Genomic DNA, 21523 nt, shown 5'->3' on the forward strand with positions numbered 1-21523 from the left:
AATAATTGAAGGTTGTAGCTTTTCTCCGTTTTTGAAATATTTGCATATAAATCACGATAAATAGAAAAAAACCACGTTCGGTCAAATTTGACTCTACCGAAATGGTCGAAAAAACGCAATTGTAAGCTAAAACTCTTACAGTCTGGTAATATTCAGTCATTTATCTTCATCTTGAAACAAATTCGAAGTCTCTAGCACAATATTTAGATTTATGGTGAATTTAAAAAAAAAAAAACTTTAAAAAAAAAAAAACTTTCCCTTCCGTCCGCGCGCGGATTCTCCGCCACAAATCTCCGAAATGCGTACGTCCTATTCTCGGAATATTTGCTCCATTTCATATTAGGCATTTCATAGAGTTTTATATATGAAAATGTGCGCAATTTCATGTAGAATAAAACAAAAAATATTTGAAGGTTGTAGCTTTTCTTATTTCCGAAATAACTACATATAAAATATATATATATAAAAAAATCTACATTCGGTCAACTTTAACTCGTTAGATATGGTCGAAAACGGCAATTGTAAGCTAATACTCTTACAGTATAGTAATATTCAATCATTTGTCTTCATTTTGAAAGAAATTGGAAGTCTCTAGGACAATATTTAGATTTATGGTGAATTTTTGAAAAAAATATTTCTTTACGTCTGCGCGTTACGAATTCATGCATTATTTTGTGATAATATTTTCTCTGTGTTGCTTTTATCATTTTACAATGTGTTATATACCAAAATGATTGCAATTTAGTGTACATTACAACAACAAAAAAGTAACTTGTTACCTTTAACCGTTTTGCGCACAGCGCGATTTGAATACAATTATATATGAAATTTCGTTTTTGCGCTATCATATATCGCATTATTTATATATGATAATGATAATTCTTTTCATTTTTGATGGTTGCATACTAAACTCCAGCCAATGAAAAAAAGGAGCCAAAAATGAACTCTTAATCTTGAAAACTAAGCGCGCTGTGATTTTTTGAAAAAATATTTTTTCCCCTTCCGCGCTCACTCTGAAACACCTCCGGCACACGGGAGACATTTTTTTTTTTTACTGCTTCAGCGTTTAAGGGTTAATATAATTTAAAATAAGAACACTCCTCAAACCATCATCCCAAAAATTCTAAAGCATCTTAGATTATAACTCTTACGTATATATGCCCCCTAAAATGCTTATAACAATGATTTACTCATTTCAAAATATTAATAGTGTAAATAGCCAAGTATCTATAAAATGTTTAATACAACAGCAAAATTTCTATAAAATGATTAATATAAAGCAAATAAATCTTTAATACAAATTAACCCTTAAACACCGAGCCAGTATTTCCGAAAGTGTCTCCCGTATACCAGCGGGGTTCGGGAGCGAGCGCCGAAGCGGAAATTTTTTTTTTTTTTTTTTTTAAATCACAGTACTCTTAGTTTTTAAGATTAAGAGTTCAGTTTTTGCTCCTTTTTTTGTCATTGCCTGAAGTTTAGTATGCAACCATCAGAAATGAAAAAAAATTATCATTATCATGTATAAATATTGGAATATATGACAGCACGAAAACAAAATTTCATATATAATTGATTACTAATTGTGTTGTGAGCAAAACGGTTACAGCTAATGAGTTAATTTTTTTAGTTGTATTGTACACTAAATTGCAATGATTTTGGTATATAACAAATTGTAAAATGATCAAAGTAATACAGAGAAAATATCATCACAATATAATGTAAGTGTTGTAGCTTACAATTGCAGTTTTCGACCATTTCAGTAGAGTTAATGTTGTCTGAAGGTCGAATTTTTTCTATCTATCTTGATTTATATGAATATATTTCAAAACTGATAAAAGCTACAACCATGAGTTATTATTTTTTGTATTCTACATGATATTGAGCACATTTTCATATATAAAACTTTATGTAACGGCTAATATAAAACGGTGCAAACATTACAACAATCTGACGAAAGAATTTCAGATTTTTTCAGCATAGTTACCGCATGGACATAAGGAAAAAGTTTTTTTTTTTTTCATAATTTCACCATAAATCGAAATATTGTGCTAGAGACTTCCAATTTATTGCAAAATGAAGGTAAATGATTGAATATTACTAGAATGTAATAGTTTTAGCTTATAATTGTGTTTTTTGACCATTTCGGTCAAGTAAAATTTGACCGAAGGTTGAAATTTTGGCACATATCGTTATTTATATGAAAATATTTCAAAACTGATAAAAGCTACAACCATGTGTTGTTTTTAGTTATATTCTACATGATATTGCGCACATTTTAATATATAAAACTTTATGTAACGGCTAATATAAAACGGTGCAAACATTACGACAATCTGACGAAAGAATTTCTAATTTTTTCGGCAGTTACCGCTTGGACGTAAGGAAAAAGTTTTTATCAAAAATTCGCCATAAATCAAAATATTGTGCTAGAGACTTCCAATTTGTTGCAAAATGAAGGTAAATGATTGAATATTACTAGAATGTAAGAGTTTTAGCTTACAATTCGGTTTTTCTACCATTTCGGTCGAGTCAAAGTTGACCGAAGGTTGAAATTTTGGCACTTATAGTGATTTATATGAAAATATTTCCAAACTGATTAAAGCTCCAACCATGGGTTGTTTTTTGTTGTATTCTACATGAAATTGCCCACATTTTCATATAAAACTTTATGTAACAGCTAATATAAAACGGTGCAAACATTATGACAATCTGACCGAAACAATTTCTGCTTTTTTTGGCAGAGTACCACGCGGACGTGAGGAAAAAGTTTTTTTCAAAAATTCACCATAAATCGAAATATTGCGCTAGAGACTTCCAATTTGTTGCAAAATGAAGATAAATTATTGAATATTATTAGAATGTAAGAGTTTTAGCTTACAATTGCGTTTTTCGACCATTTTGGTCGAGTCAAAGTTGACCAAAGGTAGAAATTTTGGCACTTATCGTGATTTATATGAAAATATTACAAAACTTATAAAAGCTACAACCATGAGTTATTTTTTGTTGTTGTATTCTACATGAAATTGTGCACATTTTCATATATAAAACTTTATGTAACAGCCAATATAAAACAGTGCAAACATTACGACATTGACAAAAGAATTTCTAATTTTTTCGGCAGTTACCACGCAGATATAAGGAAAATTTTTTTTTCATTAATTCACCGTAAATCGAATTATTGTGCTAGAGACTTCCAATTTGTTGCAAAATGAAGGTAAATGATTGAATATTACTAGAATGTAAGAGTTTTAGCTTACAATTGTCGACTCTTTACCATTTCGGTCGAGACAAAGTTGACCGAAGGTTGAAATTTTGGCACATCGTTATTTATATGAAAATATTTCAAAACTGATAAAAGCTACAACCATGGGTTGTTTTTTGTTGTATTCTACATGAAATTGTGCACATTTTCATATATAAAACTCTATGTAACGGCTAATATAAAATGGTGCAAAAATTGCGACAAAGTGACTAAATAATTTCTGAGATGTGTTGCTAATGCTTTTTAGAGCAAGAAGAAAGAAATTCGTGCATGCGCGCCTGGGTAATGCTTGTAAACAAAACAACAACTTGATCCGTAAACTTCCTGCATTCCTCAAGGCGCGTGATTTCACTTTTGCCAAGTAGGCCTATAACTATTTTTCCACAAATATTTTAAAAACTTTTTTGCGTCGACATATTGTACGTCAATTAAGCACACGTCAGACAATTTTGGTTGACGTAAAATACGTCCAATAGGCGTTTAAGGGTTAATCAAAAGTATTTAAAACTTACCTGAGAAAAGTGGCAAACTCATTTAATGTCTATACCAAACATAAAAAATATGAAGTAAAAACACTTACAGGAAGAAGAGATTTTTAGTGCAAAGATAAAACTTACTTTTTGTTCCCTCTGGTGACAATTACATGGTAAAGGTTTACGGAGACGTCCTGCTCTTATAGGGCGTTTCGCTGGCGCCTCCGCATGTGGATCTATTGGTTTCCAGGGCTCACTCAATTTCAATGTAACTACAGCCTCTTTCTCTCCTCTTTTTCTTAATCTATAACTATAAAAGAAGGAAAAAAAAATTTATTTATCTATAAACTGACAATGAAAAAATATTTTACACATGCAAATAACAACGTACACATTTCTTTTATTTTTCTCATTTAGATTGACATAGTCTTGCCTTCCTTACTTATTCTAGCATTTTTAACATGTACGATTACTACCAAGATAGTTTGCTACTGTTGGCAAAGAATCTCTAGAGCTAGGGAGTCCTGTTTTTTAATGTTCTTGTTATATGCTTCACTTATTTTTTCCTATAAAATTTTCATCATCAATTTCCTTTTAATATTGTCAATCTACATGGATGAGGAATAAAGTGCTTTGAAATATATCTTTAATATAAAAATAATTTTACAAAACCAATTCGCTCTAATTGTGCTTAAATGCCGAGAATGTACATAAAAATTTAAAATGTCTGAATTGCTTTCACAAACAACACTTTTCTCTCAAAAGAATCCCTTTTTTTCATGTGGGTTTAACAGGTATTCTGAGCACCATTCAAGTTGACTGAAGTCTTAATGATCTTGTCTTCTTACCTGTGGGGAGATCCATTATAATGGTTCTATTTTGTACCATGATCATCCTGGCTGGCAGCAAATACCAACAGCATATAATTCAAAGAAAAATTATTTAAAAGAATACCTTGGTATCTCATAATGAGTAAGTTCTTTTGACCATAGGTGCCCTTGGTGTTAAACTTTTATTGGTTACCTTTGGTCTCATAATGCTTTCCTGTCCAACTTCTTAATTTGTCTTGCTCCACTGTGGCCCTCATTCAAAAACAAATGACATGCCTGCCCCATTGCAATCAATAAATGTGACTCTGGGGTATAGTTAAACTACTTCATAATCATGATTTTTGCAGAACTTGTTAAATGAAAAATATTAACAATGCTAACTTATATTTTACGATGTAACATCAAAAATATCGTACTATCCTGAATACATCAAAATAGCAGTGCAATACCAAGTTAAACACAACTGTGAACACTGTACTTACCGTCCATTTGGAAGATCAATTACATCAATATTGTTGTTTTCTTTCTCTTCGTTATCCTTGTTACCCTTTTCTTCACCACCTATTTCCATTGGCTGTGGGTTCTCATTCTGAGGCTCAGCCATATCTGGCGATTTATCTGCCTCTTCATTTTCATTAGCTGCCTCAGGGCTCTCTATCAAATAGTTCATGAGAAATATTTGTATTAATCCATGTCAAAGATACAGAACTTAGCAAGGAATTACTAAATACAAATATCATTACAAATTATGAACATTCTATTTTGAATACACATATCACATATTGATATCAATAAAGAAGTCTAATTTAAAAAAGAATCTAGTCAGTCTTGGATGTCATTTTATGAAAATAAACAATTCCCTAAAGGTTCTGAAAATCAAAAAGGTATTTAAGAATATGAACTATAGCAAAGTCCAGCTAGCTTTGCAGCTAAACCCTGCCCATTAATTACGTCACAATAATTCCTTGAAGCCGATTGGTTGGAAATAGTTTTGAGGAGTTGGTTAATCTGTGGTTCTTTTCATTTTAATTTATTTTGCAACGGTTGTTTTACCGAAATAAAATATATTGTGCTCATAATTAAAAGGAAAAGTTATATTATCCCTTGAAATAAAATCATAATGCACATCCCCCAAAATAAAAAGAGAGAGAGAGAGAGAGAGAGAGAGAGAGAGAGAGAGAGAGAGAGAGAGAGAGAGAGAGAGAGAGAGAGAGAGAGAGAGAGAGAGGAATGAAGTCAGAAGTGTTTCATGTTGCAGCAATGTCAAATTCATACTGGTAATCCATTTGGACTGTTAACTAGTGTGTTGTCTTTCCCCTTTCAAGAGCTAGCCAATCACTGGCGTGCATTGGGTAGGGCTTAGCTGCAAAGCTAGGTGGACTCTGCTATACCAGTCCATGTGATTTGGTGGTCTCAGTGATCAAGTGGTTTGCGTACTCGCCTATCAATCTGATAGCCTGAGTTTGCTTCTCGCTCCTGCCAGTGAGGAACCAGAGGAATTTATTTCTCATGATTAGAAATTAATTTCTCAATATTGTGGTTCGGATCCCACAATAAGCTGTAGGTCCCGTTGATAAGTAACCAATTGGTTCCTAGCCACATAAATATAAATCTATTCCTTCGGGCCAGCCCTGAAGAGCTGTTCAGCTCAGTGGTCTGGTTAAACTAAGATATACTTAACTTTTCAAACTTGTTTAGAATACACACAAAAGAGCTAAAATTAGTACAAAATATCAATCTAAAAATGGTCATGTATCAGATTTAATGAAAAAATAGCATTACCTTCTTGAGGTGCAGTCTCAGGTTCTGCACATTCCATTGGTGATGGTGGTGCATCATCTACAGGAGCATCAGGTAAATCACCATCATCTTCAGATTCCTCCTAAAAATGACAAATTTTTAAAAATAATTTGTATTTTTCACAACTAACAACCCTGCAGACTTAATATTAAGATAAATCTTCTATTGCCAGCTGGAAACCAGTAATAAATTCAATAGAACTGTATATGCAAGTCACTCATGGTATCTGTCCTTTGTCACGAATTAGGTGGAATACAGTGTTCTCCTCATATTCGCGGGGGATAAGTACCAGACATCCCCCCCCCCCCAAACAAATAGCCCACAAATAGTTGATACCCTTATAAAAATGCTTATAACTGCCTGTACAGTTTGTTAGGTAAAACTCAAGAAAAACCCACTAAAAATGTATCACAAAATGTGCATTTTATGATAAAAAAAAAGCGACTTTCTGGATTTCTCGTAGAAAAACACAGCGAATAGGTGAGTTTTCCATGAATAATGGGGGGTACAGTGTTCCCCCCCGTATTCACGGGGGAATGGATACCAGCGAATATTTAGAACTCCCCTCTAAAAATGCTTATATTTGCCTATCTTGAAATTCAAATACCAAATGTATACTACTTAAAGTATCATCCTACATCAAATGTACCATTGAATTGGTATTAATAATATAATTTCAAAAGTCATCTTAAACGTTTTACCATTAGAAAAATATAAACAGCCAATAACAGAAAGAGAGAGAGAGAGAGAGAGAGAGAGAGAGAGAGAGAGAGAGAGAGAGAGAGAGAGAGAATAACTCCTTACAATATCAAAAGATTGAAATGAACTTCTATAGGCAACATTTCTTCCCCTCCCATAAATACATATATCTTTGCCAGAGAAGAGAGAAAGAGAGAGAGAGTGTTACCACTATAACATACATATCTTGTAGAGAGAGAGAGAGAGGAAGAAGAGAGAGAAGAGAGAGAGGGAGAGGAGAGGGGGAAGAGGGAGAGGAACGAGAGAGAGAGAGAGAGAGAGAGAGAGAGAGAGAGAATTGTCCTTACAGTATTTAAGAGTGAAATGGGAAGAATGTTGTATTTAAAATACTCACATATGAATTTTGTAATTACAGTTATAGTATTATTATTATACATGGTATTATTATTATTAGAAAATATCAATAATAAACTTATTACATACATGTACCATAAAAATGATCTCATCTCCGTGTGAGAGAGAGAGAGAGAGAGAGAGAGAGAGAGAGAGAGAGAGAGAGAGAGAGAGAGAGAGAGAGAGAGAGAGAGACTGCATAAAAACCATTAAAATTGCTGACTATTATATGGCAATGTTCCCCTCCCTTGTCACATTACTTGACATATTTGACAGCTTCCAGAGCTCTGAGTGTCTGGAGTAGAGAGAAAGTAGGGAAATGGATACAGAGAAAGTCAAAGGGAAGAATTTTCATTTGAAATTAGTTATATTATAATTATTTGAAAATATTAATAAATACATACATCTACCATAAAAATTCTCTCGTCTCAGTAAGAGTGAGGAGTTATCCTTACTTAAGTGAAATGTAAAATGTTATTTTTATCTCTTTAAAATATTACCACATACAAATTTTGTAATAACAGTTTTATTATTATTATTATTATTATTATTATTATTACTATTATTATCATTATTAACCCTTAAACACTGAAGCGATAAAAAAAAAAAATTGTCTCCCGTGTGCCGGAGGTGTTTCAGAGTGAGCGCGGAAGCGGAAAAAATATTTTTTTTTAAAAATCACAGCGCGCTTAGTTTTCAAGATTAAGAGTTCATTTTTGGCTCCTTTTTTTGTCATTGGCTGAAGTTTAGTATGCAACCATCAGAAATGAAAAAAATTATCATTACCATATATAAATAATGCGATATATGATAGCGCAAAAACGAAATTTCATATATAATTGTATTCAAATCGCGCTGTGCGCAAAACGGTTAAAGGTAACAAATTACTTTTCTTTTCGTTGTAATGTACACTAAATTGCGATCATTTTGGTATATAACACATTGTAAAACAATAAATCAACACAGAGAAAATATTATCACAAAATAATGCATGAATTCGTAACGCGCAGACGTAAAGAAATATTTTTTTCTAAAATTCACCATAAATCTAAATATTGTCCTAGAGACTTCCAATTTTTTTCAAAATGAAGACAAATGATTGAATATTACCATACTGTAAGAGTATTAGCTTACAATTGCAGTTTTCGACCATATCTGACGAGTTTAAGTTGACCGAATGTCGATTTTTTTTATATATATATTTTATATATGCAATTATTTCGGAAATAAGAAAAGCTATAACCTTCAAATATTTTTTGTTTTATTCTACATGAAATTGCGCACATTTTCATATATAAAACTCTACGAAATGCCTAATATGAAACGGAGCAAATATTCCGAGAATGGGACGTACGCATTTCGGAGATTTGTGGCGGAGAATCCGCGTGCGGAGGGAAGGAAAGTTTTTTTTTTTTTTTTTTTTTTTTTTTTTTTTTTTTTTTTAAATTCACCATAAATTTAAATATTGTGCTAGAGACTTCGAATTTGTTTCAAGATGAAGATAAATGACTGAATATTACTAGACTGTAAGAGTTTTAGCTTACAATTGCGTTTTTCGACCATTTCGGTAGAGTCAAATTTGACCGAACGTGGTTTTTTTTCTATATATCGTGATTTATATGCAAATATTTCAAAAATGAGAAAAGATACAACCCTCAATTATTTTTTGTTGAATTCTACATGAAATTGCGCACATTTTCATATATAAAACTTTATGTAACGGCTAATTTAAAATGGTGCAAACATTACCACAATCGCAAAAAATGAGAAAAGATACAACCTTCAATTATTTTTTGTTGAATTCTACATGAAATTGCACACATATTCACATATAAAACTTTATGTAACGGCTAATTTAAAATGGTGCAAACATTACCACAATCGCACGTATGATTTTTTCGGAAGAGTTACCGCGCGGATGTAAAGAAAATGTTATCTTTTTCATAAATTCACCATAAATCGAAATTTTGTGCTAGAGACTTCCAATTTGTTGCAAAATGAAGGTAAATGCTTGAATATTACTAGAATATAAGCATTTTAGCTTACAATTACGTTTTTCGAACATTTCAGTAGAGTCAAAGTTGACCGAAGGTTGAAACTTTGTCACTTAACCTTTTTTATATGAAAATATTTCAAATTTGATAAAAGCTACAACCATGGGTTGTTTTTAGTTGTGTTGTGCATGAAATTGCGCACATTTTCATATATAAAACTTTATGTAACGGCTAATTTAAAATGGTGCAAACATTACCACAATAGCATGTATGATTTTTTTCGGAAGAGTTACCGCGTGGACGTAAGGAAAAAGTTTTTTCATAAATTCACCATAAATCGAAATATTGTGCTAGAGACTTCCAATTAGTTGCACAATTAAGGTAAATGATTGAGTATTACTAAAATATAAGAGTTTTAGCTTACAATTGCTTTTTTCAACCATTTCGGTAGAGTCAAAGTTGACCGAAGGTTGAAATTTTGGCACTTATCGTTATTTATATGAAAATATCTCAAAACTTATAAAAGCTACAATCATGAGTATTTTTTTTTTTTTGTATTCTACATAAAAATGCGCACATTTTCATATATAATACTCCATGTAACAGCTAATTTAAAATGGTACAAAAATTATGTCAAAGTGACGAAATAATTTACGAGATGTGTCACAGATACTTTTTAGTGTGGCAAGAAAGAAATTCGCGCTTGCGCGCCTGCGTAACGATTGTAAACAAAACAACACCTTGATCCGTGAACTCCCAGCATCCCAAAAGGCGCGTGAATCAAGAGTTTTCGGCGGGTAGGCCTAAAAGTATTTTTCCACGAATTTTTAAAAAAAACTTTTGTATGTCGACGTAAAATACGTCCAGTCGGCACCCGAGAGACAAAAAATGTCGACGTAAAATACGTCCAGTCGGCGTTTAAGGGTTAATCATTTGATTTAATTTGGTGATTCTTATAATATTATGCATCTTTGCTGAACCTACCATCAAATAATCATTTAGATCACCTATTACATAAATTGATTTATTCTTTAAAGAAACCTCTCTCAGACATTCCAAAATATAGTTAAAAGTATCATTTGAAGCATGCGGATGTCTATACAAGCAACCAATGATAACAGAAGGTAGCTTACGAGATTGGTGCTACTAGGTATGGTTTTTTTATGGGTTTATTTCATTTTTGTGCTACCCAGTATAAAACTAAAGCAATTTTAATGATAATCACACAATTCTGTGGCCCTATATGTATTTGACAGACAAGTATGATGCATCCATACACTTTAAGAAGGATTAACAAAATTTAATAGTTCCATTATCTGCATGGCCAAAATTAACAATCTTTATATGTATATCTCTTAGAACACTATGGTTGAAAGTCCAAATTTTTGGTTTAATGCAATACTTCAAACATCTGCATATGAGAGAGAGAGAGAGAGAGAGGAGAGAGAGAGAGAGAGAGAGAGAGAGAGAGAGAGAGAGAGAGAGAGAAGAGAGAGCGAGTTGCTTTAGTTTTGGTGGATATGTCATGTCTAATACCTGTATCTGGTTTGTTTACAAGTTTGGATGTGATTGAGTCAAATATCAAGTTACCAATTTACCATTTTAAGGGTTATATTTTTATTAATGAACTTTTCTGACTCTATATTCAAAATGGTTTTTATTTATCACATCTAAAAAAATAAATAGCAGATTTAAATAGCAGATTAATATGATTACATGATCATGGTCATTTAACATCTTCAATTCCGAAAGTTTGTTTGGAGGTAGGTGGGTACCACCATTCAAGTCTACTACACCGCACCGGGTGCATAAAGGTGGTACCATAGTACCACCAAAACTCCTCTTTTCAGATAGGGACTTCCAATCATTCTGTAATTTCGGTTTGAAGAGTTTGGAGCAAAATAAACAGTATGACACGATGCCAGACGTATGATGAACCCAAAAAAATATTATTACTGCTTATAGTAGTGTGTAGGTGACAGATGAACTGCGTCTCAACAGAAAATCACAAAACCAGACAAGCGTAAACATGTAATAACTTCTACCCAAGTATAAAACCAGTTGTATCATCATTTACTGTATTTATTTATTTATTCACTTATTAAATTTTACAAATAAAAGATATGAACACCAGATAAATGAAGGTAAAAATAAAGCCTTATAGTAACTTTATATATAAAAAAACAAACCAGAGAAAAAGCGAAAAAGCGATTTTTTTCTGAGGACAAGAAACTTGAAAAATTAGTTTAGATACCCCTGATGCCCCTAAAGTTGTTTTCTGTGATGAAACTAATCTTAGAAAACGTAGAAAATGACATCGACCAATTTTTGAAAGATATACTATAAAATTTGCGATTTCCATATTTATTGGCGGGGCTTTTGCTTTAGTTTTTGCTCTTTTTTTTGTTATTCAAGACTGTAGTTTTCTCATCGACCACCAGTGTCCCTTGTACAAGGGACACTGAGTTTCACATTTTTTTTTCATAAAATCATTTATTTTCCCTGAAGGATGATAAAACTAACAAAGAATATGCGTTATTATAGTGCTAATAATACCTGATAATTTCATTAGCATGTCTTGATTAGTGTATTTTTGGCAAATATTTTTACGATCGGCACCCCTCCAAACTGGAGTCACTACCGAGAGATTCAGTTCGGCAGCAAAGGCAATGTTTACATTCTGCTCACCCACCCGATAAAGAAGGGGTTAATCATAAATATGGCTAGTTGGCAACTGTAAGAACACTGCCAAGCTAATGCTACTGGCATGCCTGGCATAGTGGCTTGCTACTCTAGTCATGGAAAGCTATAATCGCTCTCTGGTTGTTTTCCAAAAATGTGCATGACTGCAAGTGGTCATAGTGCTGAAAATAACTGATTAACATGACAGGTAGAAAGGCAGACATCATTTGGAAATTTAATGAAAAAAAAACTGGTGGAAGGCAGAAAGGATTGTAGAGCTATTTGCAAAAAATGCCACAAAGCAATGGAAGGGCAAATAGCAAGAATGAAGGCTCATTACAGTAATTGTGTTGCCTTGGAAACTGGCAATGAAATTGGTAAGTAAATGTGTTATGGAAAGATGTTATGCTTCAGGGCCCAAGTAACTGATAAAAACACCAATTGTTGCCAAAAGTACATGTTACCTAAAATAAAAGTTATAAAGGAAACATGAAGACTAAAAAATATATATATATATATAAAAAAAACCATGGTTTTTTTATTGACTGGTTTAAACCATTGTTTAAACCATATGGTTTAAACCACCAAACCTGACTCAAAGACACCTTACTTTCGGCACAAGCGGCCGCCTTCCTGAGCCAAGTCTTCTCAAGTTTATTAAGATGAAACTCAAGCATCTACCATCTAATATCATCCCAATCCTTGCATTCAGAACAATTAACCTCCCTCGAACATACCTGTACCTACACTAAGTGCACGTGGTATGTGCATTACAACAAAACTTAGTCTAGTCTTACAGCACTCTCTGCAATAGCGGAGACTAGAACCACTTGAATCTGACTTAGCTAAACTAAAAGGAAAAAGGAAAATAAGCTCATTGTAAAAGCAAACTAAACAGGCAACAACTTGAGTGAACTGAAATATGTCATCGACTTCAGCATAGAACAACAGGCAAATCAGGAGAGCAGGAGGGCTGAGATTGATATTTCGTCCGCTGCACGGCATAAAATAGAATGATGCTGCTGGCTTCTGTCCCTTCCAGGCCCCCGTGGCAGAGGCAGTCGCATTACCACAAATTTTAAATTCACGATGCCGTGCGAAAATAATCATTAGCAAAGTAATTACTCGGTAAGTTACTTGTATGAACTATGTAAAATAAAAATAAAAATAATGAATGTAAGCTCAACTTACATTTTAACCTCTAATCTACCATCAATTAAATTGCATATTTACCATAATTACTTACATATCTTACCTCTAAAATATTTGCTAGCAGATTGGCATTGTCCTGTAAGAGTTCTGATGGAAGTTCTAAGCACAACATTCCCTTTAAAGTCATATATGAGCGATTAATTCTGAAGTCATCTTTGGCACCAAACATTTCATTGTTCTTCATAAAAAGATTTATACGATGTTGGGATTTCTCTCCTTCTTTTTCTACTAAATGGAGAGGTGTAGCTGGTAAAAACCTGTTAAGGGTAATAAAATAACATAAAAATTATACAATTATAAGAGGTCTAAGTTGCATATCAACCTACAAAAGAAACCAGTGAATTCTGAAACATTCCAGATATGAAACTAATACATTTCAACTGATTTTAATGAATTCAAGTAATGTGTTAAAAGTATACACGTACTTAAAACCTTTTTTTCGACTATCCTCTTCTTCCTCGTCGTCATCATCATCTTTCATATCAATATTTCTTCCTTCAGTAATTTCATCAACAGAAATAAAATCCCGTGTAGAATCCAAGTTTGCCCTTCCTCCACCACCTTCCTTTGCCCCAGGAGCACTTTCAGATGCCTCTACAGAACGTCTACTGGATAAGAGATCCAGCATTTGGAGAACCATTTGCCACAAGAATTCCACCTAGCACAAAAATATAGTCAAATCAAATAGATAGTAACCTCATTAATCCCATACAAGTACAGTAAAAAATTTTTAATACAGTATACATGAAAGTGTTTGAATTATAAAAAATAGTTTGACAATGAAGTACAATAGTGCCTCAGGATACAAAATTAATCCGTTCCGAAGCGGCTTTCGTAACCTGATTTTATTGTATCTCGAACCATGTTTTACATGTAAATTGCCTAATTCGTTCCAAGCCCTACAAAAACACCAAAGTAAATTTTATAATAAAGCTAAATTGACCAATTATACTATACCTGTAAATAAAGTGTACAGGCAGTCTCGGGGTTACGACGGGTTTGGCTTACGACATTCCGAGGTTGACATTCCGAGGTTAAGTCGCTTTTCAATTATATTCATCAGAAATTGTTTCCAGGGTTACGACGCCTACAATGCTGATCTTGCAGGAGAAATATGACAACAAAAATGTAAAATAATCAATATTTGATGTTTTTTTTTTAATGAAAAAGGCAATAAGAATGCAGTTTACATAGTTTTCAATGCACCCAAAGCATTAAAAGTAAGGTTTTCTTAGGATTTTTTATGATGTTCCGGCTTACGACGATTTTTGGGTTACAACGCATCTCAAGAACGGAACCCCCGTCGTAACCCTGGGACTGACTGTATTAGTGTACATGGTACAAGAAATACTGTACGTACATATGTAGTAAAATGTGGAACCTTACCTTTCGAGTGAGGCGATCTCCGAAAAAGGCGACAGAGGAGGACAAATGGCAGAAAACATGAACACTTAACTTTACGAAACACATTAAATAATGGCAGAAAAAATTAACACTAAACTTTACGAAACACGTTAACAAATGGCACAAAACATTAACACTTAACTTTACAAAAAAATGATATTGTTATGTTACAATAAAGTTTCATACATACTTACCTGGCAGATATATACATAGCTAAGACTCCGTCGTCCCCGACAGAAATTCAAATTTCGCGCCACTCGCTACAGGTAGGTCAGGTGATCTACCGGCCTGCCCTGGGCGGCAGGACTAGGAACCATCCCCGTTTTCTATCATATTTTCTCTCTTCCACCTGTCTCCTGCGGGGAGGCTGGGTGGGCCTTTAATTGTATATATCTGCCAGGTAAGTATGTATGAAACTTTATTGTAACATAACAATATCATTTTCATACAATCAACTTACCTGTCAGATATATACATAGCTGATTGGCACCCTTCGGTGGAGGGTAAGAGACAGCTACTATATGGAATAGACAGGTAAACAACATATGTTGTAGGTATAAATAAAACCTTGGTTCCTACCTGATAGGTGGTAGACTTCGTGGGTGTTTGCCCAGTAGTCTGCATCACCTCAAGAAACTTTAGCGAGATATATGATCTATGGCCAAGAGTTCTTGTGGGTCTGCCGATGGGGTCTTATCCGCTTACTCGGCAGAGCCTAAAAGGACTTTGTCAATGGGTGCTGATCCACTTATATGACAATACACCTTATGAAGGAGCACACAACCAATCCCGACCACCTGATCCTAACCATATGTTAGAACTAAGGATTGTTACGAGTTATCCCCGAACTCGTCACAACAACCGTAACTCAAAACCACTACGCACACATACATAATTTTCCAAAAAAAAAAAAAAAAATTATACTCAACTAATTGGATATGACAAGAATTCTCTTACTGAACAACATAGACGGCCGCCCGTGCGAGCCAAATCCTCCATTGTTCGAAGAGACTCTCGACCATATCCAAAAAGAAGAACAGTATATACATTTAAGGATTGGTGTCGGCTCCCGTACCCAGAATCGTATCTGCCGATACGATAGGACCTAGAGAAAAACACTTCTCATACGTCACACGTACGTCTTTCAAGTAATGAGATGCAAATACTGAGTTGCATCTCCAGTATGTCGTATCAATGATGTTTTTAAGCGACATATTCTTATAAAACGAGAGAGACGTCGCAAAACCGCTCTTACTTCATGAGCTTTTACTCTCATTGGTTGTAATTGTTCGTCAGGACAGACCTTATGAGCGTCCGTAATGACGTTTCTTACAAAGAACGCCAGAGCATTCTTGGACATCAGTCTTGTGGGGTCTTTTACCGCGCACCAAAGACCTTGTCTAGAGCCTCCCAACTGACGCTTTCTCTGAAGGTAGAACTTCAGAGCTCTCACAGGGCATAGAGACCTCTCTGCTTCTCTGCCTACGAGACTCGACATTCCTTTGACTTCGAATGACTTAGGCCAGGGATTCGTGGGATTCTCGTTTTTCGCTAAAAACAGGGTCTTAAACGAGCAAATAGCCGAGTCTCCCTTGAATCCTACTTTATCCTGCAGAGCTTGTAATTCACTAATTCTTTTTGCCGTAGCTAAAGATAAAAGGAATAGGCATTTTCTAGTTATGTCTCTAAACGATGCCAGATGAGGAGGTTCGAATCTATCCGAGACAGATATTTGAGGACTACGTCCAGGTTCCAGTTCGGAGGTATTGGTTCCTTAGACTTGAAGTCTCAAAGATCTTATGAGATCGTGGAGATCTTTGTTATTTGCCAGATCTAATCCTCTGTTCCTGAATACAGCCGAGAGCATACTTCTGTATCCCTTTATTGTGGATACGGCTAGATGAGATTTTACTCTCAGGAATAGCAAGAAATCAGCAATTTCCGCTATAGAGGTAGAGGAGGAGGACAACTTCTTGGTTCTACACCACCTTCTAAATACCTCCCACTTCGACTGGTATACTTTCGTAGTGGAGGTTCTGCGTGCTCTCGCGATCGCGCTTGCCACTTCGCGAGAAAAGCCTCTCGCTCTGACAAGTCTTTCGATAGTCGAAAGGCAGTCAGAGCGAGAGCGGGGAGGTTTTGATGGTAACCCTTCTTGAAGTTGGTTGGTTGTCTGAGAAGATCCGTCCTTCTTGGTAGGGATCTTGGAAAGTCTACGATCCACTCTACCACCTCGTGAAACCATTCCTGGGCCGGCCAAAAGGGGGCTATTAACGTCATCCTCGTCTCTTTTGACGCCACAAACTTTTTCATTACTAACCCCAGGATTTTGAATGGGGGAAAAGCATAAACGTCTACTCGAGACCAGTTTAGCAGGAAGGCGTCTACATAATTGCTCTTGGATCTTCCACGACCGAGCAAAACACTGGGAGCCTTTTTGAAATGAATGTTGCGAAGAGATCCACATGAGGAGTTCCCCACAGAGACCAGAGATCGAGACACACTTCCTCGTGTAGAGTCCATTCTGTATGAAGGACCTGGTTCCTCCTGCTGAGCCTGTCCGCCCTCACATTCCTTACTCCCTGTACGAATCTTGTCAGCAGGGAGATGTTCCTGTGAGACGTCCAATTAATAGGTCTCTCGTGAGCTCGTAAAGGAACGAGGAGTGCGTCCCTCCCTGTTTCCGAATGTAGGCAAGTGCGGTGGTGTTGTCCACGTTTACTTGCAATACCTTGTTTGACACCAGAGGTCTAGGCTCTTTAAGGCCAAATGTTACTGCGAAGAGCCGTCCTTGCCCGCTTTTATGTGCCAGGACACCTGTGCTGGTTCCCAGGTGCCTGACACTTCCTCTGAGCCTAATGTCGCTCCCCAACCTGTCTCCGACGCGTCGGAGAACAACACTAGGTCTGGGTTCTGTGTTCTTAGAGAGATCCCTTTGTTCTCTTCCAGAGGTAGCAACCACCACTGTAGGTGTGCCTTTATCTCCACTGGGATGGGAAAAACGTCCGACAGTTGTCCGGTTTTCCAGCTCCAAGACCTCTTGAGGAAGAATTGAAGTGGACGTATATGAAGTCTTCCTAGAGGGAAGAATTGTTCCAGCGAGGAAAGCGTCCCCAGAAGGCTCAACCATTCCCTCGCGACGTTTGTTGCTTCTCTAAGAAGAGAGAGATTATCCGCAAACCTTTTGCGGTTCTCTCTTGCGAAGGGAAAAAAAAAACTCGAAAACCCCGAGAATCCATCCGAATCCCCAGATAGACTAGGTCTTGTCTGGGGGTCAGCTGAGACTTCTCGAGGTTCACAAGCAATCCCAACGCCTTGGTCAAATCCAGAGTCAACTTTAGGTCCTCCAAGCACTGTCTCTCCGATCTGGCCCTGATGAGCCAGTCGTCTAGATACATAGAGACATTCACTCCTTTGAGGTGAAGAAATCTCGCCACATTCTTCATCAGGCTTGTGAAGACCTGAGGAGCTGTGGACAGGCCGAAACACAAGGCTCTGAACTGAAAGATCCTTCCCCCCGTCATGAAACGGAGGTACTTCTTCGATGAAGGGTGGATCGGGACGTGAAGTAGGCGTCCTGGAGATCTAGAGACACCATCCAATCTCCTTGTCGTAATGACGCTAGGACTGAAGCAGAAGTCTCCATGGAGAACTTCTCCTTCTGAACAAATTTGTTCAGAGAGCTGACGTCCAGTACTGGTCTCCAGCCTCCCGAGGCTTTCGGCACTAGAAAAAGGCGATTGTAAAACCCCGGGGAGTTTTGATCCAGTACTAGTTCTATCGCTCTCTTGTCCCACATTTGTTCCACCATCGATCGAAGAGTATCCCTCAGCACAGGGTCCTTGTACTTGGCTGATAGTTCCCTTGGTATTGACGTTAGGGAGGAGTGTTCAGGAAAGGGATACGATATCCCTTCCTTATGATAGTCAATGAAGACGCGTCCGCGTCTATCAGTGTCCAGGCCTCCACGAATCCCAGGAGCCTGGACATACTGGTGCTTGGAGAGAGATGTTTCATTTTCCCTTTTTAAAGGGACGAAAGGCAGACCTACCTCTCTTCTCCGGAGCCTTCCTTCTTGCGGGAGGTCTGGAGGTCGGACCACCTCGAAAGGGCTGCATTGATGTACTAGGTCCTTCTTGTCAGATACCGAAACAGGTTTCTTCTTCCTAGCTGACTGACTGCGTCAGAAGATCCTGAGTCGCCTTCTCAGTTAAAGAGTGAGCAACGTCCTTCACTAACTGAGAAGGGAACAAAAAGTCAGAAAGAGGCGCATACAGTAGAGCTGCCCTCTGAGCATGCGAGACTGCCTTTGTTAAGAAGGCGCCATACACCGTCCTTTTCTTTAAAAGACCTGCTCCAAATAATGAAGAGACTTCAAAAGAACCATCCTGTACCGCTTTGTCAATGCAAGACAAAATGCCATAACAGGGCTTCAGGTTCGATTCCTTCTGAATCATGGGCTTTCTTGGACATCACCCCAAGGGACCAATCTAAGAAGTTGAAGACTTCCAATACATGAAAGAGTCCCTTGAGGAGATGATCCAGTTCAGAAATACTCCATGTAATTCGTGCAGAATTGAGACTTGGACGCCTTGAAGCGTCAACCAAAGTCGAAAAATCTGCCTCTGTTGTAGAAGGGAGAGCGATACCCATATTCTCTCCCGTCTTATACCATATGCCTCTTTTCCCAGCTAATCTTGCTGGAGGCATGCAAAAGACTGTCCTGACTAAGTCTTTCTTAGACTTCATCCATGAGTCTAAGGCGTGTAATGCCCGCTTCATCGAGATGGTGGGTTTCATGTTTAGAAAAGACGAGGGCTTCTTCGTCTTAGCACTGGAAAAGAGCGAGCGCGGAGAAGGAGGAGCAGCAGGAGTCAACTCGTCTCCATACTCCTCAAGAAGCAGGGTAGTCAAAACCTTATAGTTGGACAAACCCTCTCTTCCATGATCTTCATCATCCGAGTTTTCCTCCAACTCGGGATTTATCTGAGTCTCCGTTCTCCTTTCTGAACTTTCCTCTTCTGGAGGAGACCAACTCCTAATAGGAGAGGGGCTAAGGGAATGATACTCTTTCCTTTTTCCCGTTTTACAAGACCTGGAAGGCGTCACAAGCTCCGGCTTCTCTTGAACTTTAGAAGACGCCTTGTATGACGCTTCCCGTTCTCCGAGCGTCATAGCTGACGTCTCTTGCTGACGTCTTGATGACGCTTCACGCCTGGAAGACGCTCCGCTCTCTAAAGGCGTCCTACTCGGCGTCACAATATTGGATGGAGCGTCACGTCTAAGATCCGCTTTGAATGACGCTTCACTTCTAAAAGACGTCTTACGTTTCTCAGGCTTTCCGAAACTCTCGTAAGCCCCCGTTCTAGCTCTCGAACTCGCAGCTTCTGCAAGACGTTTAGCAGTTTCACGTCTGTCTGACGCTTCTCTTCGAGCAGGTGAGAGAGGACGAGACTTCTTAATTGGAAGCGTGACGTCCTTCCGACGGGGCGCTAAAACTCCCACAAGAGATGACAGTTGTTCCTGAACCGCCATAATTATCTTTCTTGACGCTTCTCCCACGTCTAGTGCATGACGCCTTTCGTCATCACTCGGGGAAGAAGAAAGAAGGGGTACTTCCGCACAAGCGTCAGGTGACGCTGACGCCACCTTCGCTTTCTTAATAGCAGACGGAGCGTCATCTGAGAAGCGCTCTGGGCTCGAATCTATGTCGGGCTTCATATGACGCTTCAGCGGTCTCGATAAGTTCGACTCCTTCCACCCTCGTTTAGGTGAGGGAGAGGGAGAGGACGAGAAACACTCGCGAAGGACGCTTTTTCTATAGCGCCCTTGAGCCGCCTGCCATGAAGCAGAGCTAGCTGAAGGGACGTCTGACCGTTGGGGATTCCCCACGACCTCCTTAAGGCTTTCGACTTTCCTTCTCCTCTGGGCATGGGAGCTTGGAAGAGGTCTAGGCCTGGGAGCGTCGCAGGGACGATCAAACGCCCCCTCCACAACACTGGGAGAACTCACTTCACCGAAATGTTCACTATCACTAGCCTTACCTTTGGAGTCGGCCATCTTGGACTTCATGTCTCTAATAGTAGCTTTCAGATTGGCGATTTCCGAGGCCGAATCCGAAAAAGCACTCTGAGAATGAGATATATAGGGAGAATCTACATCAGTAGGATTAGAATTATCCGTGAAAGGCTCAATAGGCCTTGAACTCACACCTTTCAGTCGTCTAACTCTATCCCTCTCTAACTTCTTCAAATAAGAAGTCAAAGTCTTCCACTCTTCTGCATTCAATCCCTCGCATTCCTTACAAGTATTAATAGCAGAACACTGAACCCCCTACATTTACGGCATACAGTGTGAGGATCAACCGAAGCCTTCGGTATCCTCACCCTGCAGCCTACATTCACACATTCTCACACTCACATTATAATCAGACATACTGAGAAAAATCCAAAAGAGTTATTCCAAAAACAGTCCACAGTAGCGAATGCCAAAACACGATCCAAATACGTCACCAAAAAGCCGAAAAACGTTGATCAAATGTTGAAAAATGAATCTAAGTCAGGAGGTAATAACAACAATGTTGATACCACCGGCGACAGAGAAAATATGATAGAAAACGGGGATGGTTCCTAGTCCTGCCGCCCAGGGCAGGCCGGTAGATCACCTGACCTACCTGTAGCGAGTGGCGCGAAATTTGAATTTCTGTCGGGGACGACGGAGTCTTAGCTATGTATATATCTGACAGGTAAGTTGATTGTATGAAACTTAAAATTA

At 37.3% G+C, this 21523-nt stretch overlaps 1 protein-coding gene across 6 annotated transcripts in view; it reads right to left on the reverse strand.

Moving 5' to 3' along the window:
* Nucleotides 1–21523, reverse strand: part of LOC135224369 (condensin-2 complex subunit H2-like) — a 239361-nt gene that overhangs the window by 69822 nt on the left and 148016 nt on the right. For all 6 annotated transcript variants that reach the window (XM_064263318.1, XM_064263316.1, XM_064263317.1 and 3 more), the window contains exons 4-8: nucleotides 13771–14003; nucleotides 13389–13602; nucleotides 6348–6447; nucleotides 5048–5219; nucleotides 3880–4045 (exon numbers count right to left, since the gene is read on the reverse strand). In XM_064263318.1, coding sequence (XP_064119388.1) covers nucleotides 3880–4045; nucleotides 5048–5219; nucleotides 6348–6447; nucleotides 13389–13602; nucleotides 13771–14003 — 885 coding nt within the window. The remainder of the gene's footprint in view (nucleotides 1–3879; nucleotides 4046–5047; nucleotides 5220–6347; nucleotides 6448–13388; nucleotides 13603–13770; nucleotides 14004–21523) is intronic.

This window comes from Macrobrachium nipponense, chromosome 12 (genome assembly GCF_015104395.2).
Source record: "Macrobrachium nipponense isolate FS-2020 chromosome 12, ASM1510439v2, whole genome shotgun sequence".
Classification (NCBI taxonomy): domain Eukaryota; kingdom Metazoa; phylum Arthropoda; class Malacostraca; order Decapoda; family Palaemonidae; genus Macrobrachium; species Macrobrachium nipponense.